Raw genomic sequence first — 24,522 nt, 5'->3', positions numbered from 1 at the left:
TGAATGCAATCAAGTTTGATGAGAGTATTTGTAAATGCAAACAGCCTGTAAACAGAATAGGAAGTGGATTAAAGCATTGTAGAAAAGATAGCACCTCTGGTAACTTCCTGAAAGGAATTACCCAGGGTGGATAAAAATCATTTTTTTAAAAAAAAAATGGAATTTTTAAATTTTAAATCAGATTTTTTTTATTTAAATCAGATGTTTTATTTTCATCAAATTTATTTTAATAAAATGCTTTTGGAGTAAAAATCTATCTAAAGATAGTTTTCTATTTAAGATCCATTAATTTAATAATTCCATTAATAATTCCATTCAGCATGAAATGGAGCTTAGTTATGTAGCAAGAGGCTGTATATTCTGCAATATTTACATTTTTTGTAAACTCATTCAATGAATCCAAGCTCTGCAAGCTAAATAGGAAACCTTCATTTTGTTTGCAAATAACATTAAAAGATTCTAACTGCCAGCAAGAATGAGTCCTTACATTTAAAGAGCACCTGTCATTTCAGATCCATCATGGCAGCACCTGTTAGTGGGCATCTGCTGCCTGCCACGTCCCTCACCTTGTTGTGGCACTGCCGCATCACCAGCCATTAAAGTGAATGGGATGGTCGGTGAGTCAACAGCGGGTTAGAGGAGCCGCTGCAGAACAGAAATGACAACTGCTTTTTAAAAATTATGTTTTAAATTGAGTTGATTTAAATTAAGCCTTTTTACTGGTGATTTAAATCATGGTTTAAATCATGATTTAAATTGACTTGACTTAAATCAAATCCATCCTAGAATTACCTCAATGATCCAAATAGGAGTCTTGGATCCAAATGGATCTATAGTAGTATTATTGTTTCAAAGAAATCACCCCCCTACACAGATCAGATGGTTCAAAAAACAGGCCCTGGGCTAGACAGTATAGCAGATTTTAATGTCTTGGGTTAGCAAAGTGACTGGGGAAAGAATAACAATGGATAGCTAAAATACCATTTAGAGCTACTATATTATTCTATTTAAAGAAATCTTCCTTTAGGAGATAAAGAAAAATATCTCCATTTCAGACCAATGATCCTGCAATGTTCCTCTATATAAAGTAGTACAACAGACTGTGTATAAGTATACAAACCTTGCTGTTCCAGGAAGTAAAAATGTTAGAAATGCCTATAACATTTTGTTTCTCATCCAGACCATGCCAATCCAGCCATTTTGGTAGCTTTCTAGAAGTTCTTCCCCACCCCTACCCCCCTGAAGCCAGTTTGTGGCATCCACAGAAACAGAACACTCTGGCATTCACAGAATATTTTGTTCCCAGAGTACTTTTGTACATCCCTTCATGAATGAATTGTATTCTTTAATATCATGTTAGGATTATACACTTTAACTGGCAGATCAAGTACAGTACGAGAAGGCGTGAGCATTTTAAAACCATACAAGATGTGTAAAGTCGAAAGATGTTACCGATTCTGTCCTAGTGCTATATGATAGGAAAGAGATTATATCGAACATGTGGCCCTTTATACACATTTCTTAACTTGGATTCACTTCACTTAAGGGTTAAAGGGATTCTGATAGTGATGCTTTAACAATACATTTTACATTGGGTTGTTTAGAAACCGATTAGGCAGACTAATTTGTCAAACATTGCAAAGATTCTCATCTCCTGATGGTAACCTTCAGAATATGAGACGTGTCCAAAACCGCCTTCTTCCCCGCCACCATTGCCAGGCATATACCAATTGGAGTGATTCGAATCAGAAAGCTAGCATTTGGCAAAGACAATGACTGGCAAGCTAGTTTTCCACACCGACCTAAGGGTCAGCTTTGTGCACAACTACACTATGTGAGCATACCTGCAGCTAGAGGGATAGCATTGCTACTTCTGAAGTCTTCTTCTGCCGTGTTTCTGGCCGAATTCTTCTCTTTCAAGTCATGCAAGGCATTATCAAAAGACACAACTCTGCTGGACAAAGGGTCTTCACCAACCAAGGGAGGAAATTTGCTATTAGACTCAAGTACAGAGGAGAAGTCTCCAGGCTGAGAAGCTTCAAGTGACTCCAACTGAGCAGAGCCTTTCGCTTGGGACATGTTCTTGGAAGAAACTGGCAAAGATTCTTCATCGCTGTCAAATCCAAATGGATCTTCTATTGCTTCCTCTTCTACTTTGGGTTTCTTAGGGATCTCGGAAATATCTGGCTTGCTGTTGGGCCTCTTCTGGCCTAGCTTGGCCATAAAGGTCGTTTCTCCCCATTTTGTACTAAGAGTGGTCCGTTTGTTTGAAAAAACTTCATCAAATTTTGAATTGCCATTACCACCTTTCCTGCTATATGTCTTCCCAAATCTGGATGTCATTTTGACGCCTGTTTCATATTCTCTGTGGAAAGAAAAAAATTGCTTTAAAATACAATTTCAATTTTATTTAAAGGAACATTCGTGTATTTCACATTTTAAGATGGTGAACAAAATCAGTGGCATTTTGAAGCTGCATTTTTTTTTAAAAATCACTCAAGAAGTGATGAAACCACCCAAAGGCACAATTCTCTTCTTTATATGTTGCCTGCACAAATAGAAAATGCCCAAGAGTTGTTTTGAAGAAGAATTGCTTTCCCCCCAAACAGCATGGCATGTGATAACAAGCAAACATTGTAAATGATTTTTTTTGTTGACGTCAAACCATTTTTATCTATGGATGAAAACCCTTAACCACTCTCTAGATATAAATCAATATTGCAAGATGAAGAGAAGAAAACAGCTGAGGATGAGGGAACTGCTCCACATTTTAATGTCTCTTACAGGTGCAAGTTTTTTATAGTGAATATAAGCCAATGCCATCTGTTGAATTTCATCAACCCTGATGCACAGATAAATATCCTCCCTGCTACCAAACATTGTGGATATTAATAAGAAATTTTACAATGTTGCATATAATAAATGACTTTGGTTCTTCATCCAGTATATTTTCACAGGTAAAGGTGGACAACTGTCTTATAATATCTCAGCCTGATCCTGGAGGGCCATTCACTAGCCTATATAATGAATGAATTTGGGCCTTATAGTTAATGTATACTTGAACTTGTAATGTGATCCCAGAGAAGTCTGCTAAGTGATAACTGTGGTAAACAAATCCTGTGAATACACCCTATATTTGTTAATAAATTATCCCACACAAACACTCCGAGTCATCTCCAAAGTAGAATGTATTGTACTAGCCAATTTCTAGGCAATACAGTTATGACTGATTATTGCCAGACTACAAAGGCAATCACATTTTTTCACCAGTCTCAACTTCAAAAATGAACCATGTATAAAACCCATGTTAAGAATACTCAGACACTGGTATTTGATTAAAGAGCACAAACATTAACAAGCTTAACCCAAAGGCATATTTAGATACTTGAATGTTAACTAGGTTACAGTATTTACAATATAGAAGATCCAGTTAGACCACTGGCCTTCTACCTGAAAATACGCCTACAGTTCATTGTACAGCTTTTTTTGAACCCTAATGCTCCAGATGCATTAAATATATGGAAACTTTCTAGATATTAAGGTAGTGGAATTGCAGTGATCTGGAAATGTTTGTACAAAAAAAAATTGCGATCAGAACAGACAAGTCCCAGGTGATCTGTACTGGTACAAGGAACTAACTTTGTCAGAGACAGTAAGAACAGTGGTGGCATTCATCAACATATTTTAGAGATGTCTGCCAAATAAATTGTCTCACCAAGGAAGTCTACTGTCGGGAGACAGGTTCAAGTGTAGTATTGCTAGGAAGGGGGGGGGGACCAAGAGTGAACCAGAAGCTGCTGGCACAGACAAGAAATCTACCTACTTCACATGGGCTATAAGATGTTGATTAACAACTGGTAATTTACATTTCGAAACTAAAAAGCCGGGTCAGCTCCAAATCCTTTACCTATTGCTTCATCCCAGCAAGCTTTGATCATACAATCCTGGTCCTATCACTCCACTATATCTAATTCCCTCCAATCCAATCCCGCCCCCCTAAATGAGATTCAGTTTACCTGGTCCTTCTTCTCCCAAAAGCTGTCCCTGACCGAGATCTAGTTTGCAGCTTTCCCCTCACTGTATCTGATTCTATCATCCCCACCCTTCTCTTGGTTTTTTTTCACTGGCAGGAATAATTTCAAAAAAGCCAAGATCTGCCAGGGCAAAACTTCAGTCAGTCTCTGCAGACTTGGCATTAAAGGAGAGAGAGAGAGAGAGAGAGAGAGAGAGAGAAGGGAGAGAATCTTATTATCTTCCTTTTCTCTCCCTACAATTATGTCTAATTAGGCTAGAAAGTTTCAAGCTCCCAAGAAGCTCAGCCAGAGCCTTAAATTAGACAAGCCTCGTCTGAAATGACTCCCTTCACCCACCATTGGGAGAAGCTGAGAGTACCTACAGGGATTTTCCTTCCTTCCTTGCCTCCCTCTTTCTCCTTCTTTTCTTCCTTCCTCCCTTCCCTTGCTTTCCTCCCTTCTTCCTTCCTTCCCTCCCTCCCTTTCTCCTCCATTACTCCTTCCTTCCCTCCCTCCCTTTCTCCTTCCTTTCTTCCTCCTTTCCCTCCACTTCCCTCCCTCTTTCTCTTTCCTTCCTTCACTTCGCTCCTTCTTTCCTCCCTCCCTCCCTCCCTTTCGTCTTCCTTCTTTCACTTCCCTTCTTCCTTCCTTCCTCCTTTCCCTTGCTTTCCTCCCTCTTCCCTTTCCTTTCTGCTTCCTTCACTTCCCTCCCTCTTTCTCCTTCCTTCCCCTGCTTCCCTCCCGCCCTATCTTCCTTCCTATTTCAGTTTCCCTTTGTCATGGATATGTATCCTCGGCCAAGACATCCAACAACATCAACCACCACACCGCTGCCAAATAAAGTTGCCTTGCCTTACACAAAGTGTCGTATGAATCCAGAATTAATCTCGCCACATCAAAGCCACCAAAAGCGCATCCGGGATCCCCTCCCCGTCTCTCTCTTTTATTTTAAAGAGGGCTGGGGGGGGGGGGAGACGCGGCTAACGGGGGGGGGCTCGAAAGCCCCCCACTCCTTTTCCTCAGCTGCCCTCCATCCGCCCCACCCCCACCCCGCCCCGCCTTCCCAGGGAAAAGGCCCAGATCCAGGGCGGCCTTTCCTTCACGATCCAGGCCAAGCCAGGCCTCCCCGCCGGGGGAGAACCGCGTGGACATGTGAGGGGCCTCGGGGGACAGGAGGCCACCAGGAAATCCCCGCCTGACGGGCCGATCCGGGCCCGGGGGAGCCCCCACCCGGCCATTTCCGCCCCCGGCGCCTGCGTGGCTTTCCGCCCGACAGGCGCGCCTTCCGCCTCCATCCCCGGCTAGGCCGCGCTGCTCCCCTCCCTCCAGCGCTGAGGAGGCCGGCGAGGCCCGAGGGAAGCCGTGCCGCCTTGCTTACCTCGGGAGGCCCGGGAGGAGCGGCGGGCAGGGCCTTCTCAGCCGCCGCCTGGGCCCAGCAACGCTCCGCGGCCCGCCTAGGGCGGGAGGACGCGGCGTCGCCTCCGCCGCCCCCTGCGCCGCCGCTTCCTGCGCGCCGGGGGGAGGACGACGACTACGATGGCGGCGGCGCTGCGAGCAGGGCCCTGGACCATCGCGCCGCCATTTGCCCCCGCTGCTTACGTCACGGAGCGCCGCCCCCTCCCGGCCCGGACGCCGCCAATCCGCGCGCGCCTTACTCAGCCCGCCCGACGGGCCCGAAGTGCGCCTGCGCAGCGCCTCGCGGCGGGGCGCGGCCGAGCGCCAATACGCATGTCAACCCCGGGGGCTGCTAGGAATTGTAGGCGGCGGGCGATGGCTGTGCTGACTCAGCGCCCGGGGAGGCTGGGAAGACTGAGCTGACTCCCTCCCTCCATCCCCGGCCAGGCGGACTGTTTGGTGGGGCCTCCTTTTTGAAAGTACTTTGGGGCTTCCAGAAGTGGCCCACGCCACAGGGATTTCCTTGTGGTCTCTGACCCAAGCGTGAACCAAGCCCCATCCCGCTTTCAGGTGTTTTTTTTCATCATCTCAAAGTGCTGCCTAATAGACCAAGATGGCATTATAATTGTGAGTGTTAGCAATGCATCAAATTTGTGGCCAACCCCACATCATTTTAAAGTATAATAAATTTAAAAAGATGAGCAGCCTAAAACAATTACTGTTAAAAAAAAGATAAAGAGTGGTCGGGAGTGTTACAAAGCCCCTTGGACATCACTTTTTGGTTGTGTAGGAAGTTTGCACCCACCTCTCTCCTAGAAGAATGAAACATCCTGGGAAATACTAAAAAGGCAGCATATTATATTTCCGTGGATCAGAAATGGAGAAACATGTTTTTAGGCAGGAAGCAGATTCACTCTTAATAGCCTCCACCTTTGTCAATGGACCATTAAAAGGTCTGAGCCAGTCTATTCTGCATAACAAAGATCTCCCCCTTTCCACTCCAGGGTGATGGGATTGAGGCATGATAGTATTAGCCCTCTACCCATCTCACCACAGGGAACCTGGGAAGAAACAATGCTCAACCACACTTGGGCTCAAAACACAACCTAGAGAGTTGCTCCTGCGGTTGCCCCATAGGAGTCTGACAATCAATCAGAATACATTTCTTACACAGGAACAAGAAACAGAGAGGTGGGGCTGAACAGAGAGTTTAAAAAAATTAGGAACTCTCAGCAAGCCCCTTTTTCTTTTCCTACTTCACCCAACATCTGGAAGCATGTGATGCCCCTTTTCTGTTCAGGAGCTCAAGCCATGTAGTCCTATCCACAATTAAACCATCTTTCCAAGCAGCCTCCATGTTTCCAGTGTCTTTTCCCCCACTTGGAACTGAACCCAGAAGGACATTTCTTCCAACAGTTGCTGACGTGCACATTCATTGTTTGCAAATAAATTTAATAAATAATTGTTTTGATCAAGGCTTGCCTCAGAAAACACAGTGCTCCCTTAATTGATTATCTCAGAAAAGAAAAGAGGATGGGATGGGAGAGGAGAGGAGAAAAAATTACTGTTGTTACTTTTACACAGAAAGAAACCACTTGCATGTATCCCAAAGACAGATTAAGCAAGTACATTTCAGCCCCTTGAAGACTTGCTTTGAAGATAATATTAGAGTAGAGAAGGTTAATCTATGAAAGACAAAAATGAGACTGGAAAGATCTGGATGTATCTTCTAACTAACATCTAAGGCATTTATAAGTTCACAAAAACTTTTAATAAAACGTGTTAGTCAGAAAAAAAACCCTCTTTATTTTAAAGATAAAAGCCACAGGTTTGCTCCAGGCTTCCATCTACCTCCAGACTGTTGCCTCAGAGATGGATACAGATCCAGATGGTATCTGGAGCACTTGAAGGATATTGGTTTCCAGCTCCTTTAATATTAGGTGGACTGCCTTGACCAATGTCTCCCAGTGATCAATCAGCCTTTTCAGGGAAGGATTTGGTGCATGTGGTCCCATAACTCCAACACTCCTGAAGGAGGATGACCTGAGTTCATTTTTGACTTGACATTGTTTGAAATTTCCTGACAGTCAACCAATGGAACAGATGTTGCCTTCAGAAGTTGTGGGAGCTTCATCACTGAAAGCTTTCAAGAAGAGACTGGACTGCCATCTGTCAGAAATGGTGGAGGGTCTCCTACTTAGATGGGGGATTGGACTAGATGACCTACAAGGTCTGTCTGTCTGTCTGTCTATCTATCTATCTATCTGTATATATGTCTGTCTGTCTGTCTGTCTGTCTGTCTATCTATCTATCTATCTATCTATCTATCTATCTATCCATCCATCCACCCACCCACCCACCCACCCACCCACCTACCTATCTATCATTCATCTGTCTGTCCATCCATCCATCCATCCATCCATCCATCCATCCATCCATCCATCCATCCATCCATCTATCTATCTATCTATCTATCTATCTATCTATCTATCTATTTATCTATCTATCTAATCAGCTGTCTGGTATCTATCTAATCAGCTGGTATGCTTGGGCCCTCCGGGTGGCAAAGAGCCAGAATCCAACTCCTATCCAGGACTTGAAAAGTTCATTGTGAATGCTTTTCATCTGTGGTTTTGGAATAGATTTGCTCTTGATAAATAATTAAACTCAGGGTGGACTAAAACAACCCAACCCCCCAAAAAACAACCAAAACACTGCCACCAACACTGACAAGGCAAGCCAATAGCCCATGGGTGTCAAACTCAATTTGGGCAACATCAGGACTGAGTTTGAGCTCGGAGGGCTGGGTGGGGGGCTAGGGGCTGGGTGTGGCCATGGTGGGCATGACACAGAACTGCACCGTTGCAGACATGATTTTATAAACTTATAAAAATATGTCTTCATTTCTGTGATTTTATTTTTTTAATACTTACCTGATCTACATGATCACCTTATGAGAGAGAGACCAGATCAAGAAAATGACTCCATAGGAAGACTAGAACTATAAATTATTGACAGGCCAGAGAAGGCTAATCTTTTTTGGATTGTGTGCCAAAAGCGGGGGGAGTGCAGGGGGATCATGTTGGGCGTGCCCACACCCATAATGTTATGCGTGCAACCCCAGTGTGCATGCACGCCCAACTCAAAGCACCAGAGCGCGTGCAACACCCCCCCACACGCCTTTGTGCACAACCAGCGCTCCCCCCACCACTTTTGGCATGCTTTTTTGCCCTCCCCAGTCTCCAGAGGCTTTCTAGGAGCATGGGGAGGGTGAAAACAGCCTCCACCGCCCTCCCGGAGGCCCTCAGGACGCTTCAGGAGCTTCCCTGAAGTCTTCCGGAGGGCAAAAAATGGCTCTATGGGCAACCCAGAAGTTTGGGAACGGTGGCTTCTGGTTTGTCCGTAAGGCTGTTTTTTGCCCTCCGGAGCCTTCAGGAGGCTTCCCTGAAGGCTCCGGAGGGTGAAAAATAGCCCTACAACCAACCAGAAATCACCTTTCCCGAACTTCCGGGTTGCCCATAGAGCTGTTTTTTGCCCTCCAGAAGGCTCTGGAGGGCAAAAAACAGCCCTCCGAGCAAACTGTAAGTTCGTTCCTGAATTTCCAGTTTGCCCGTAGGGGCAGTTTTTCGCACTCCGGAGCCTCCGGAGCGTGAAAAACAGCTTTAAAAGAAGGCCAAAGCCAGCTGGCCAGCACGCACATGCACGCTGAAGCTGATAGGGCAACACTTCGCGTGCCCTAAGAAATGGCTCCGCGTGCCACAGGTGCCATAGGTTCGTCATCACAGACATAGGCTATAGTAGCGGAATCCTGCAAGCCTGAAAGGTAAAATATTTTACTTTTCCTCCCTTTTATAACCTTCTGAGTCAAAGATGCCCTTGGGAGAGCTCTCGAGGCGCTGTTTTGGGCCTGGAAGGACTCCCGCAGCACTCTGGAGGCCAAAAGTGGTTGCGGGGGGGGGAGGCGCCCTGCCCACACCCCATTTTTCCTAGCAAAGGCACTGCAGGTTGGTGCTTTGCTATTTCCAGACTGGCCCCATGGACCAGATCTAAGCACCCTGCAGCCCGGATCCGGCCCAAGAGCCTTGAGTTTGACACCCCTGCACTAGACTATAAATTGAGAGTAAACCCCACTCCTTACTAGACTGATGATGTTACCTAGTTGGGTAATGAAACATCTCCAAGAAAACTATCAAAGTCAGAGAGCACTAAGTACCCTTTATGAGGTTTGACTTATAACCACTATATCACACTGGCCTTTGATTCCAGTTGGCCTCAACCCCACCTAGCCTGGCAATGGGGAAGTTCATCAACATCTGGGGCACCACATTTTCCATAACCCTCTTCTACATTCCTCATGTTGTCCTATTATGTTGCCTTCCTATTCTCACAAATCCCCAATCGCAATTTGGGAGTCCTCCTGGACCCACAGCTGACTTTCGAACACCACTTGTCGGCTGTGACCAGGGGGGCATTTGCCCAGGTTCGCCTGGTGCACCAGTTGCGTCCCTACCTGAACCGGGAGGCCCTCACAACAGTCACTCGTGCCCTTGTGACCTCTAGACTGGACTACTGCATCGTGCTCTACATGGGGCAGCCCTTGAAGAGCATTCGGAGACTTCAGCTTGTCCAGAATGCAGCTGTGCGAGCGATTATGGGTGCACCTCGGTTCACCCACGTAACACCTATCCTCCGTGAGCTGCACTGGCTGCCTATTGGTCTTCGGATACGCTTCAAAGCGCTAGTCGTCACTTATAAAGCCCTTCATGGTATTGGATCTGGGTACTTGAGAGACCGCCTGCTGCCAATTACCTCCAATAGACCGATCAGATCCCACAGATTAGGCCTCCTCCGAATTCCATCTGCCGGCCAATGCCGACTGGCGACTACCCGGAGGAGAGCCTTCTCTGTGGCTGCTCCGACCCTCTGGAACGAGCTCCCCGTGGAGATTTGAACCCTCACCACCCTCCAGGCCTTCCGCAAAGCCCTTAAAACCTGGCTGTTCCGACAGGCCTGGGGCTAAAGAGTTTTTGCCCCCCTTCTCGAATGGTATGGTTGTTGTGTGTTTTTAAATTTTGTATTGTTATGTCTCGTCTTTTTTATCCCCCTGTCTCTACCTCCTTCCCTGATTGAATTGTGAGCCGCCCTGAGTCCCCTTCGGGGAAAAGGGCGGCATATAAATGTAATAAATAAATAAATAAATCATTTTTTCTCATTTCCCACAACCTAATCTTGTTTGGGTCTATTCCTATATCAAATGAAGAGGAGATTATGCATGCAATTCGTTCAAAACAAGTTGTTCCTTCATACAGAGCTCTTTTTTCTGTGCATTGGAATCTTTTTTCCATCCTATTACCCTGTTTCCCTGAAAATAAGAGCTTCCCGGACAATAAGCCCAATTGGGCTTTTGAGTGCATGTGCTGAAAAAAAGCCCTCCCCTGAAAATAAGCCCTCCCTGAAAATATTGCAACACAACAGCAGCCATGAGGTGATCACGCTCGCTGCCTCCTGCACCTCAAAAACAATAAGACCTCCCTGAAAATAAGGCCAAGTGCTTATTTGGGGGGTGGGTCAAAAGAAAATAAGACCCTGTCTTATTTTCAGGGAAACACGGTAGTAAGTTACGTTGAGAAACTGTTTTGTTTTTGAAAGGAGCTTTAGATCTCCATAAAGAAAACCAAATAAATGGACTTGAGCTATCCACACTAATTAAAAGGAGATTATTGAAAGGACCAGTAATGAAATGGAAATAAAGCTTGCTCACCTGCTACATCTTTGAGCACAAGGAGACTTCTAACAAATGCAAAAATGCAGCCTTAACAATAGCAAAAATACTTTGCCTCTATGTAGCGCACCTCCAATGTTTAAATTGCAACCGTTTGTACGTCAGACCTGGAAAATAGGTCAGCGTTATTACCTCTGTAACTGTGGTTAGGGCTACACCTATGGGGCATCTTATCGAGTTTATTTCTGAGCTGGGGTTGAAATGGAGGCTGTGAAGCCAAACCCCAACTTGAGGCAGAGCATTCTCACTGCAACCCTTTTGTTGGAAGAAACGTCCATCTGGGCTTAGTTCCAAGTGGGGAAAAAGACTCTGGATTCATGGAAGTAGCTTGGAAAGAAGGTTTATTGATGATGGGCAGGACCACATGGTTTGACATCCTGGGGGGAAAGGGAATAGATGCTGAGAGTGCCTGGGTTTTATGCCCTGTCTGAGCTTTTGAATTTGAGCTTGTATTCTGATTGGTTGTCAGACTCCCATGGGGCCATGCAGGGGCAACTCTGTAGACTGTACTGAGTCCCAGGCTTGGTTGAGCCTTGCTGGGTTATGATGTAATGAAAAGGCTTTGGGATTCCTACTTTGGCTCTGCCTGAAGGGGTAGATCTTTGTTATGTAGAATAGATTGGCTCAGGCCTTAATGGCCCATTGATAAAGGTGGGGTTTCTGCCTCCCTTTTAGGGGACATATTCTGCCCTTTTAATACTTCTTAAAATATATCATCTTCCTAGGAGAGGGGGAGGGGCTAACGTCCACACCTCCTTGACAATCGAATTGGGCTTGTGGTTCAGGAGCCCAAGAAGCTGCCTCTTCTTTTCAACATGGAAAGGCAACATCAGAGATTTTGCTTAGTGGAGAAGGGAGATGAAATGTGTGGGCTGAAGAAAGTGGATAGGGAATTGTTGTGGCCCAGCAGGAACTGTTGGAGCTGCCGATGGACTCCGATAACGAGGGACCCTATGAGTCGGCTCTGGAAGATGTGGAGGACCCTGGCAGGGTTCAGACTCCGAGCAGGGACCAGAGAGGCTGGTTGGCCACCAGGCATGGAGCAGTGGTGAAGATCAAAGGGAGTTGGTCCCTGACGCCAGGTAAAGGAGGGCGGAGAAACGGAGGCAGCAGTTACGGAGACAGACTCATAAGAGATAATCAAGCCCAGGTGGTTGTGGCTTGGCTCCTCCCAAGAGAGTATATAAGAAGAGACTTTGGGAAGAGACCTTTTGCAGGACACAACCGTTCATACCAAGCTGGAGAAGCTCTTGTATGTATTGTTATCTCTTATCTGTGGGAATCTGGGTTGCTGCCAATGTCTTGTCTATGAGTAATTACTGTGAATAAAGCGTGGCTAACAGTAAGCCTGTGTTGGCGTTAATCACCGGACGGAGGGGGGATCAGAACAGGGAATTATGTCATTTATGGAGCTAACTTTTTTAAAAAAATAAAAAATTAGGCTGCTCACAGTCTAGAGCAGGACTGTCCAACCTTAGAATCTTTCAGACCTGTGGACTTTAACCCCTAGAATGAAATGCAATGAAATGGTGGTCCCAGTTGTGATCGTAAGTCGAGGACTAGCTATAAAATCTTGCATTTTTTTTGCCCTGTGTTTCCTTTGAAGAGATCCACGGCCTCCTTAATGCAGGTCAGAGATCCAGAGAACAACCGGGAGCCAAATCTGACCTGCAGCCCCCTCGCTTGCTTGAGAAATAGGCGGCTTCTTCAAAATCTACTGTGGGAGGAGCCCACTTTTTCACTAGCCATCTGCAAACCTTCCCCAACCTGTCCTGCCAGCTGGACTTTGATACCGTCAAAGCACCAAGCTTCATAAAGCTAAGCACACAACAGGGGTACAAAATTGTGGCTGGAGGGAAGATGATTTCATCCATTGCAACTGATAACTTAATGGCCTGGATAACCAGAGAGAATCTCTTTGTCTCTTTCCCTCTCCCTCTCTTTCTCCTTCTCTCTCTTTCTCCCTCTCCCCCTCTTCTTCTCTCTCTTTCTTTCCTCTCCATCTCCCTCTCCCTTTCTCCTTATTTCTTTCTCACTCTCACTCTCTTTCTCCTTCTCTCTCGCTCTCCTTCTCTCTCTTTCTTCCCTCTCCCTCATCCTTTCTCCTTCTCTCTCTCTTTCTCCCTCTCCCTCTTTCTCCCCCTCTCCTTCTCTCTCTTTCTTCCCTCTCCATCTCCCTCTCTTTTGCCCTCTCCCTTTCTTCTTCTCTCCCTTTCTTCCCTCTCCCTCACCCTTTCTCCTTCTCTCTCTTTCTCCCTCTCTTTCTTCTTTCTTCCCCTCTCCTTCTCTCTCTCTTTCTTCCCACTCCATCTCCCTCTCCATCTCCCTTTCTCCTTCTCTTTCTTTCTTTCCCTCGCCTTCTCTCTTTCTTCCCTCTCCTCTCTCTCTCTTTCTTCTCTCTCCATCACCATCTCTTTCCCCCTCTTTCTCATTCTCTCTCTCTCTCTCTCTCCCTCCTTCCTTCCCTCCCTCCCTCCCTCCCTCCCTCCCTCCCTCTGCTGACTCAGAAGAAGCCAGCCCACAGACCTCCCGCTGCAAGTGGCAGGACTGGAAAATTGAGTTGTGCAGGATGAAGCAACCAAGATTCTCAGGGATGTTGCCCAGCAGTCTGGCCAGAATGAGGAGCAGGACTTATGCAAAGGCACACTTTCTAGCCCAAATTCTCAGGGGAAAGTCTTAAGCAGGGGATTCCCAACCACAGACACTTTAAGAGGCCTGGACTTCAACTCACAGAATTCTATAAAGTGGCCAAGGCTGGGAACCCCCTTCTCATAAGAAAAGCTAAAAGAAGAGGACCAAATTTGCAAGTTTGAGGTCTCCTGGGTGGGTAGACATTTCATAACATTTCCATCCAATGCTGGAGGGGGAATCTGCCAGCCTGCAGATCAGGGGTGCAGAAAATACCCTATTTCTCCAATCCGCATGCTGTATGCAAATATGTGGGTTGCCTCTGCAGGAAAAAGATTAGGTCACTTTTCCCTGAGAGACGAGGAAAGGGGAAGTGGAAGGAGGAAGCACCCCAGCAAACAGCCAGGCAGGGCATTGCTTGCCAGCTATTCACTCTGCACCAGAGGTGATTTGGAGTAAGCCAAGCCCCCTGATCTCAAGCAAACTCCTCCTTGAGCAAATTCAGCCAAGTCAAGGCTCATCAAAGAGGGCTGATGGGGTAGGAAGTTAGGATCCACCCCTACCCTAGAAGAATGAAATATTTTAGGAAATATTAAAAAGGCAGAATATTATGTTGTAGGAAGTTAAAACCAACCTGTCTCCTAGAAAAATGAAATGTCCTAGGAAATATTGAAAAGGAAGAATATTATATTTCCCTGGATGTGAAAAAGGAGAAACATGTTTTTAAAGACAGAGTAGCTCCCTGCAGCTTCCTGCCCCCCCCCCCATTGTTAATGAGCCATTAAAGCCTGCACTAGTGTACTTTACATAATAAAGGAAGGATTAGCCTTCCAGAAAAACTCACCAGAAGATATCTGGAAACTCAAACTTGGCCCCATGGGAGTCTGCCAAGCAATCAGAATACATTTCTTACACAGGAACAGGAAAGAGAGAGGTGGGGCTGAACAAAGAGTATAAAGCCAAAAACTTTCAGCCCTTCACTCTCTTCTCTTCTTCTTCACCCAACATTGAAGCATGCAGGGAAGTGTAGTCACTAGAGGCAGGGGAGGTGGGTCTCCTCAGGAAAAGGAAAAAAAATTAAAGAATTTTTTTAAAATAATTAAAGCCAAGGTAGTTGCTACCAGACTCCAAGTCACAGTGACTTGGATTCTGCTTAGTGTTAACTATAGGAGGAGGCGAGAGAACTATGGGCCTCCTTTGCATAAGAAATTTTTCGTCTTTTAAAAGTTAAGCAAGGGTTAAAAAGCAAAAAATTTCATATGCAAAGGAGGCACTGATTCTTCCGCCTCCTGATCTGGGAGCAGCGAATCATGCCTTGTTGCAGTTGAGCACGCTTACGTTGGGCGGGTTATTTCGGAGGGCGTGCTTCAGAGGAGAGAGGAGTGGGGGAGAAGGAGGAGGCTCACTCTTCATCCCTCCCCAACCTTCCCGGGGTCCAGATTCCCTTCGCTGCAAGCCTTGCCGTCTCTTGCATCCCAAAGGTGGGTGGGTGTGAGAGCTTTGGTGGCCCCAATTCTTCTCTGGGGGGGGGGGGGTCTCCTGGGGCTGCTGGCTAGATAGACTCCCAAGGAGCGACCCCTTCCCTCCTAGTCCCCCTCCCCCAGAGAGTGTCCAGGTTTGGAAAGGCCGAACTAAGAAGTGGTTTTTCGGGGTTCTCAACTCTCTTCTACCCTAAAGAAGGCAAGATCAGGGCCTTCCTGCAAAAAAAAGAGAGAGATAAAAAGACCCCCATCTTTAACCAAAAGCAAAGCGCTGCTTCAGGATCGCATTTTGCTTCTGCTTTGTGCCAGAGGAGGATCCAAAGCAAACCCACCCTGCCCAGAAGAGCCCCCTTCCCCATCCACTTCTCCATGGTTTGTACTCAATGGAATGGTTGAGTCTGTCTGCACGCCACTGCCACCCCTCTTTCTGATTCTATTGGCCGCCCTACCCTTGCTAATTTTTTAGCAAAAGCCAGGAATGCCACCTGGCAGGCAGATGCGAGAAAAGATGGTTTGGAAGGAAGGGTGGTGTGTGTGTGTGTGTGTGTGTGTGTGTGTGTGTGTGTCGAGAAAGGATGGTTTGCAAGGAAAGAGTGTGGGGTGTGTGTGTGTGTATGTGTGTGTGTGTGTGTGTGTGTGTGTGTGTGAATTGCCAAGGTCTGCGCTGAGGGCGAATCTTAGTGGCTCCCTTCTTCTCAGACCCGCTGAGTGCAAAGCCAGCCGCCTCGCATTGCAGCCCCGAGTTTGTCTGAGATGGTTAGTTTATAGCTTCCCCGGAAAGTCTCTCAAATTCAGGAAACCGCGGTTAAACCCGGAGTGGCCACGCGCGCCCCGGAGTTCCGCGAAAAAGCAGGAGTTAAAACTTTGAGACCAATTCGCTTATCTGCAGTGTCATTCTGGAGCGAAAGGGCGCGGGTTGAACCAGATTCAGTGCGTTTTTACCCACCGCGTTGGGCTTCCCTAGAGACAACCCCCCCCACACACACACTTCTCCGTCCAGTCCCCCCCCCCAACTGCGCAGTTCACTTCATTTGCTTAAAATTGTTTTGAGGCTGCAGAGCAGAGTTTGAACCGCTGGAATCAGTGACATGCGGTGAGCTTCATGGCCGGTGAGGGTCCTGCTCTATGGCGGAAGGTGCTGGGACTTTAAAGTCCTGCCGCAGGGGCCCTGCCGCCACTTTAGAGCCCTGCCGCCGTGTCCTGGCACCGTCCGCCATAGAGTGGGTTCCGGTCCCGCTCTATGGCGGACGCGGTGCTGGGGCTTCGGCGGGGCTTTTGCGCTTGCCTCACCGGCCATGAAGCTCACCGCACGTCACTGGAAGCATGTGATCACCTTTTTGGTTCAGGACTCAAGCCATGTGGTCCTGTCCACCATTAAACTATCTTTTCAGGCAGCCTCCATGTTTCCAGTGTCTTTTCCCCCACTTGGAGCTGAACCCAGAAGGACATTTCTTCCAACACTAGGGAATATTTAAAAGGTAGAATAGTATATTTCCCTGGATAAGAAATGGAGAAACGTGTTTTTAGGCAGGAAGCAGACTCACTCTTTGACTTTTGTCAATGGGCCATTAAAAGGCCTGAGTCAGTCTATTCTACATAACATCTCCCCCCTTCAGCTCCAGGGTGATGGGATTAAGGCCTGATAGGATTAGCCCTTTACCCATCTCACCACAGGGCACCTGGGAAGAAGCAATGTTCAAGCAAACCTGGACTCAAAACACAGCCTGGAGAGTTGCTCCTACATGGTTCCATAGGAGTCTGACAATCAATCAGAATACTTTTCTTACACAGGAACAAGAAACAGAGAGGTGGGGCTGAACAGAGAGTTTAAAAAATTTAGGAACTCTCAGCAAGCCCCTTTTTCTTCTTCTACTTCACCCAACATCTGGAAGCATGTGATGCCCCTTTTCTGTTCAGGAGCTCAAGCCATGTAGTCCTATCCACCATTAAACCATCTTTCCAAGCAGCCTCCATGTTTCCAGTGTCTTTTCCCCCACTTGGAACTGAACCCAGATGGACATTTCTTCCAACAGTTGCTGACGTGCACATTCATTGTTTGCAAATAAATTTAATAAATAATTGTTTTGATCAAGGCTTGCCTCAGAAAACACTTTGCTCCCTTAATTGATTATCTCAGAAAAGAAAAGAGGATGGGATGGGAGAGGAGAAAAAACGACTGTTGTTACTTTTACACAGAAAGAAACCACTTGCATGTATCCCAAAGACAGATTAAGCAAGTACTTTTCAGCCCCTTGAAGACTTGCTTTGAAGATAATATAATTAATAATATAATATAATATAATATAATATAATATAATATAATATAATATAATATAATATAATATAATATAATAATATAATATAATATAATATAATATAATATAATTAATATAATATAATATAATTAATATAATATAATAATACAATACAATACAATAGAATAATATAATCGGAATACAAGATCAAGATCAAAGGCCAGAGAGGGCATAAAACCAGGGACTTACAGCATCTCGGTCTCTTTTTCTTCTTCACCCAACATCTGGACGCATGTGATCCCCCTTTTCTGTTCAGGAGCTCAAGCCATGTGGTCCTGTCCACCATTAAACCATCTTTCCAAGCAGCCTCCATGTCTCCAGTGTCTTTTCCCCCCACGTGGAACTGAACCCAGAAGGATATTTCTTCCACAGATGTTTCCCTGGATGAGAAAAGGAGAAACATGTTTTTAAAGACAAAGCAGCTTCCTGCAGCCCCCTGCCTCCCCTTTCAGCTCCATGTAGTGAGCCCATCTCACTACATGGCACCTGTGAAGATTACATCACCCAGCAAGGCTCAACCAAGCCTGGGACACAGACAGCCTACAAAGTTAGCTAAAACCAGGGATGGGATTCAGCCGGTGTTACTGCCAGTTTGCTTTATGCGCACTTTGCAACTGCACTTTGTGTGCGCATGTGCAGTTGCCTGTACATTGTTCTGCGCATGCGCAGAACATTAAAAATGACTAAAAAACATGTCGGCAATTGCAAGGATGACCAGGGAACCGGTTGGGGGCATGTCCATCCTGCTGTCCCTACCAGTTTGGTGACCCAGTTGCAATTTCCACTACTGTGGAAACCGGTAGCAACCCACCTCTGTTTCCTAGGCATACAAAAACATTAAACCTATGGTTTGTGAATCAGAGTGCAGTAACCTTATTTCATACTGTTGGAAGAAATGTCCTTCTGGGTTTGGCTCCAAGTGGAGAAAAAGACACTGGAGACACGGAGGCTGCTTGGAAAGATGGTTTAATGGTGGACAGGACCACATGGCTTGAGCCCTGAACAGAAAAGGTGATCACATGCTTCAATGTTGGGTGAAGAAGAAAGAACGGCCGAGGAAGGGGCTTGCTGGCTTTTTATCATCTGCTCAGCCCCACCTCTCTGTTTCCTGTTCCTGTGTAAGAAATGTATTCTGATTGGTTGTTAGACTCCCACGGGGCAATGCAGGGCCAACTCTCTAGGCTGTGTTTTGAATCCAGGTTTGGTTGAGTTCTCAGATGCCATGTGGTGAGAGGGTAAAGGCTAATCATGCCTTAATCCCATCTTCCTGGAGCTGAAGGGGAGAACGCTTTATTATGTAAAGGGACTGGCTTGGGCATCTTAATGGCCCATTGACAAAGGTGGCAGCTATTAAAAGTGAGTCTGTTTCCTGCCTAAAAACATGTTTTCTCCATTTTTTATCCAGGGAAATATAATATTCTGCCTTTTTCAATATTTCTTAGGATTTTCTAGGAGAGGGCTGGGTGATAACTTTCTTCCATACATTAGGCTAAGCAAGAATAAAGTGTCAAAGGTGCTTTTTCAGGAAGCAACTGGACTTTCTTGTTTGTTCTTTTGAAGATGTTTCGCTTCTCTCCAAGAAGCTTCTTCAGCTCTGACAAGATAGTAAGGAATGGAAAGATTTATGTATGGATGACTGAGAATCTCTACAGACTTTTAGGTATACAATTTGGGATGAACACCCTTGGAATGGTGTGGGAGGAGGAATGGATTTCCAGAAGGGAAAATGGCAGACTGCAGGAACCAGGAGCACCACTCAGATGACCCTCAGGACATAGATAAGCCTCCAGGTGCTTCAAGGACCCTCTAAAATGATGCAAATGACCAGCTGCCTGCAACGAATATAAATCCTTCCATTCCCCTGTTGAAATAAATGTCCTTCTGGGTTGGCTCCAAGTGGGGAAAAAGACACTAGAGACATGGAGGCTGCATGGAAAGATGGTTTTAATGGTGGACAGGACCACATGGTTTGAGTCCTGAACAGAAAAGGTGATCACATGCTTCAATGTTGGTAGAGAAAAAGAGAAGGGAGGCCTGAGATGCGGAGTCCCTGGTTTTATGCCCTCTCTTGCCTTTGATCTTGAGCTTGTATCCTGATTGGTTGTCAGACTCCCATGGGGCCATGCAGGGGCAACTCTCTAGGCTGTGTTTTGAATCCAGGTTTGGTTGAGTTCTCAGATGCCATGTGGTAAGTTGGGCAAAGGGCCAATATTATCATGCCTTAATCCCATCACCCTGGATCTGAAGGGGAGAACTCTTTATTATGTAAAGGGACTGGCTTGGCCTTCTTAATGGCCCATTGACAAAGTGGGTGGGGACAGGATGCTGCAGGGAGCTATTCTCTTTAAAACATGTTTCTTCCTTTTCACATCCAGGGAAATGTAATAATCTGCCTTTTCAATATGTCCTAGAAAATTTCATTTTTCTGGGAGAGGGCTGGGTGATAACTTCCTACACCCCACTATCCTGTCAGAGCTGAAGAAGCTTTTTGGATGAGAATAGCAATAGCCCTTAGATTTATATACCGTTCATGGTGCTTTTACAGCCCTTTCTAAGCAGTTTACAGAGTCAGCCTCTTGACCCCAACAATCTGGGTCCTCATTTTACCCACCTCGGAAAGATGGAAGGCTGAGTCAACCTTGGTGAGATTCGAACTGCCAATTTGTGACTCTGAGCCTTTTATGCTTAATTCCCCTTTGAAACTCCTGCAGCTGGATGGGTTTATTTGTGTGCCTGTAATTAAAGGGATTTGCCTAGTTCCTGTCTTCCTGCCTTAATGGGTGAATCCTGTCCCAGGACCTTTGTCTTTCCTATCCTAATGTTAATGTTAATGTTGTCAGGGGGCAGGAAAAAGGATCTTTTACCTTGGAGAGTTTATTTTTAGCCTGATTCCCCTTATCTTAATGACTCTACTTAACTGTTTCTGTTACTTTTGTAATAGCTATTAGCACAGCTGCACTGAGTTTTCCTTTCAGCTGAGGCTTCTTGGTTTTCTTAAAGGGGGAAAGGCTGGCTTAAGCCTCTTGGCACTGCTTTCTGAGGTTTCTGACACATTATTTTTGGGGTGTATTTCCCACAACACTAAAGTTTAAACCACAGAACTGTTCTATTCCTCTGTACAATAGAGGACCCTAAGGCTGAAAAAAAAACCAGTTTAAATTTTGGTTGGAAATCATAGGACAATTGATCATCCCCCTATGCTTGCTTACAACCGTTTCAGGGTGAATAACCTGTATTTCCTTCTAGCAAATGGCTGAAATAATGAACCAGCTAGTGTGTATCTTGGGATAAAGGTTCCCATGATTTTATCACCAAGAGACAACAGAACATTGCCAAAATATCCATCCATTCATCAGAGCTTCAGATAAATTATGTCTGACTCACAAGGTGTGGGTGTGTGCACACCTCCCAAATCAGCGTTGACATCCTGACAAGCACCTGAAAAGTCCTTGCAGTTTTCTGGGCAAGATTTCAGAAACCTTTTTGCCATTGCCTGCTTCTGAGGGCTGAGAGAGAGGACTGGCCCAAGGTTACCCAGCCTGAGGCAGTTCTATTATATTGTCAGAAAGATGAATGCTGAGCATTGCATCTTAAATCCCTGGTATCTAGTCAAGCGTGCAAAAATTCATAGGATCAGAGGGAGCAGCACAGATACAAAATCCTCTCTGTTGCCACCTAATGGTTGTATATCCACTTTGCAACTCAGGTTGCATTCCCCTGACTTTTAAATGGTCACTTTGAATCTAAGAAGATTCCGGTAGCTGACTAAGCAATCAAATATAATTCTATAGTACATCTGATCAATGTCCATTAAAAAAAAAACTCTCAATACCAAGCCTTCATTTTGAAAAGGACAGTAAAAAGTTGACAAGCTCAGTGAAATAATAAGACTATTGATTAACCATCAGGGCATTTGAAACAAAGAGTTCACCAACCAGACAACAAGGAAAAAAATTACTTATTGCCATTCAAAAGAGGGAACTGTTGGAAGAAATATCCTTCTGGGTTCAGTTCCCAGTGGGGAAAAAGACACTGGATTCATGGAAGTTGCTTAGAAAGAAGGTTTATTGATGATGGACAGGACCACATGGTTTGAGGTCCTGGGGGGGGGAGGGGGGAGGTGCTGAGAGTGCCCTGGTTTTATGCCCTCTCTGGCCTCCACCTTGGAGCTTCCTGTTCCTGTGTAAGAAATGTATTTTGATTGGTGGTCAGACTCCCAGGGGAGGGGTCTTAGCTAACTTTGTAGGCTGTCTGTCTTTTGAGTCCCAAGCTTGGTGAGCTGTTGCTGGGTGATGATGTAATGAAAGGGTTTTGGAATTCCTATTATGACTCTGCCTGAAGAAGATCAATCTTTGTTACATAGAATAGACTATTATGTAGAGTAGACTAATTAGCTTTGTAGGCTATCTGTCTTTTGAGTCCCAAGCTTGGTTGACTTTTACTGGGTGATGAGGTAATGAAAGGAGTTTGGGATTCCTATTATGGCTCTGTCTGAAGGAGGTAGATCTTTGTTATGTAGAATAGACTAGCCCAGGCCTTAATGGCCTTTTGACAAAGGTGGGGGGTGGGGGTGTGTGGATGAGATTCTGCCTCCCTTTTAGGGGGAATATTCTGTCCTTTTAATATTTCCTACAATCGTTCATTTTTCTAGGAGAGGGGTGGGTGCTAACTTCCTATGGAAGACTATTATTTTAAGACCTAGAGATTGGCTACCTGTAAAAACTTGTTCCGAGACAATAATTCTAAGGGATCTTACTTACATCTGTGGTTGGTGCCATCATAGTTTTAATGAGTTCCCTGAACTCATAATACATGTGAAACCACAAATCACAGAGGAGAAATCTCAAAGTCTGGATACACATATCTGGCACTAAGCCAGACTTATCTGGTTTTTCCCTTGTTTTTAATTTTCTGCTCTCTTTTGCTCCCGCTTACCATATTTTGAGCTAAGTCTGGATTTCAGAAAAGGCATTGTTTAAATGCTTTCTTGACCAGTGGTGGGTTGCTAACCAGTTTACTACTGGTTCGTCGTGCTCATGTGCATGCGCAATGCTTCTGCACATGCGCAGAAACACCCAGGTAGGTGGGCGGAGCCTCCCGCCACTGCCTGAACTGGGCCGAATTGGCAGCCACCCACCTTTGTTCTTGACCCATGAATCCTATTCATATTTTCATACATGGAAGTCATCATCACTCCAAAATTACATAATTGTTCAAAGATTGGTTCATCTTGAAGCTTAAAGATCTGGTTGACCTTTGAGAGGAATCACCACAAAAAGGTCAAATGTGTGTCGGTTTGGAGAGTCAAAACCCACACGATTGTAGAGCAATGAAAAACTGTAAAACTCTTTGAAGGAATAAGAACCTTCAACCATGTTGCCTAAGCCATGTTCCAGATCAGCTGGGGAACTATCCAGAAAGCTTAATGTTTCTTTTCACTTTTTAGGGTTAGGGTTAGGGTTATGGTACTCTAGAACAGGGGTCCTCAACCTTTTGGACCTCATGGACCTTGTCAGGCCTGCAGCCATCTTTTCTTTTTTGTCTTTGGCCTGCCATACTTCCCATTATTCTGCTATATAAAAGGGGGGATTGTACGGAGTTAGATGATATGTAGCCATAACAAAATTCTTTCTAGAAAGCCAAAGTCATCCTTTGTCTCTGCACCTCTGCACCTGACTGGAACTGGATGGGTGGAACTGCCAGCATGGCAGTGGGAGATTGGACCGTGTGATGGACTTGTAGGTGTGGGGGAAAGATCTTGAACTTTCAGCTGGGTGGGGAAAACCGGGAAGCTTTCAGATTCAGATTTCCCCAGATGTGCCAACATGGCTCTCTTAATAAATTGGAACTTTGTACAATACTTTGCCTTGGACTCTGATTTACTTTTGGATACTATTTGGAACCCCGACAGACTGCTAAATTCATAATTTTAAATCTCGCGGACCACTAATATGACCTGCCTAATGACTGGCTGGGTGGGCATGACTAGGTGGTCATGTGACTGGGTGGCTGTGGTCAGCTTGATGTCATTCACATCGAGGGGTGTCTCAACAGCTTCTACTCACCCATCCCCTCCCAGCCACTCCTCGACTGCTTGCCCGGGCTTCTTAGGGCCCCAACAGGAAGCAGTTGTTGGAGCTAAGCAGCCACCAGGAGAAAGAGTTGGCATAACAGCTGGCTCAGTTCAAATTAGATCTCACCGAGAAGGAGGCTCAGTAGAAGCACCTCACTGAGGACCACAAGCATAGGCTTTCCAAGCTGATGGAAGACCTGTGGAGTGCAAGGCCAGGTGCCAGTGCTTGGAGGCTCAGTGGGCTGAGAGGGTCAGCCAGTTCCAGAAAATAACTCAGTCCCACTGGAACAAGGCCTCTGGCTCTTTGCCACCAGCGGTGCTTCCCTCCAGCCTTCGGCCAAAGGCCCAAAGCCCTGCACCGGGAGGCTGAAGCAGATTCCATGTTGGAATTTCTGCCCCCCTCTGACCCACACAAAAAGACCCTGCAGGAGACTCTCTGCAGGAACACAAATGTTCATTCCATATTTTCGTCCCAGGGGCATAGTTTGAGGACCCCTGATATAGTGCAATATAAAAAAGGCAAATACTTTTTCTGTGGACCACCAAAATTTTCTCACAGTCCACCAGTTGGTGACCACTGCTCTAGAAGATGGATCGTTTAGAATAGCCATCCTTCTGACACTCATGATTTCTTGGCTTTGCTCTCATCTTGGCTTCATATAGGTTAATTGCGGTTGACCTCTTCGTCAAAGGAAACTGACTCACATATCAGTGTGTTTGCCTTGTTTGTTCTTAGCAACAAAAACAACCACAGGTCAACAACGGGACTCGCCCTTCGCTAATTGTTTCTTTCCTCTTTTACAAGCTCCAGATTTCATTCTCAGCTGCTCTACCT

General features: G+C 45.7%; 1 protein-coding gene across 2 annotated transcripts in view; it reads right to left on the bottom strand.

The window, feature by feature from the left end:
- WAPL (WAPL cohesin release factor) overlaps positions 1 to 5,622 on the bottom strand; it is a 45,739-nt gene extending 40,117 nt beyond the window's left edge. Inside the window, exons 1-2 of one of the 2 annotated variants that reach the window (XM_032231745.1) lie at positions 5,392 to 5,622; positions 1,845 to 2,365 (exon numbers count right to left, since the gene is read on the bottom strand). In XM_032231745.1, the coding sequence (XP_032087636.1) occupies positions 1,845 to 2,343 (499 nt within the window). In that variant the 5' untranslated portion in view covers positions 2,344 to 2,365; positions 5,392 to 5,622. The remainder of the gene's footprint in view (positions 1 to 1,844; positions 2,366 to 5,391) is intronic. The other variant, XM_032231744.1, reaches the window with a different exon arrangement.
- Between the last annotated feature and the right edge of the window lie 18,900 nt (positions 5,623 to 24,522).

Source organism: Thamnophis elegans, chromosome 15, assembly GCF_009769535.1.
Source record: "Thamnophis elegans isolate rThaEle1 chromosome 15, rThaEle1.pri, whole genome shotgun sequence".
NCBI lineage: Eukaryota > Metazoa > Chordata > Lepidosauria > Squamata > Colubridae > Thamnophis > Thamnophis elegans.
Note: the sequence above shows the minus strand (reverse complement) of the source record. Positions and strands in the feature narration are given on the sequence as shown.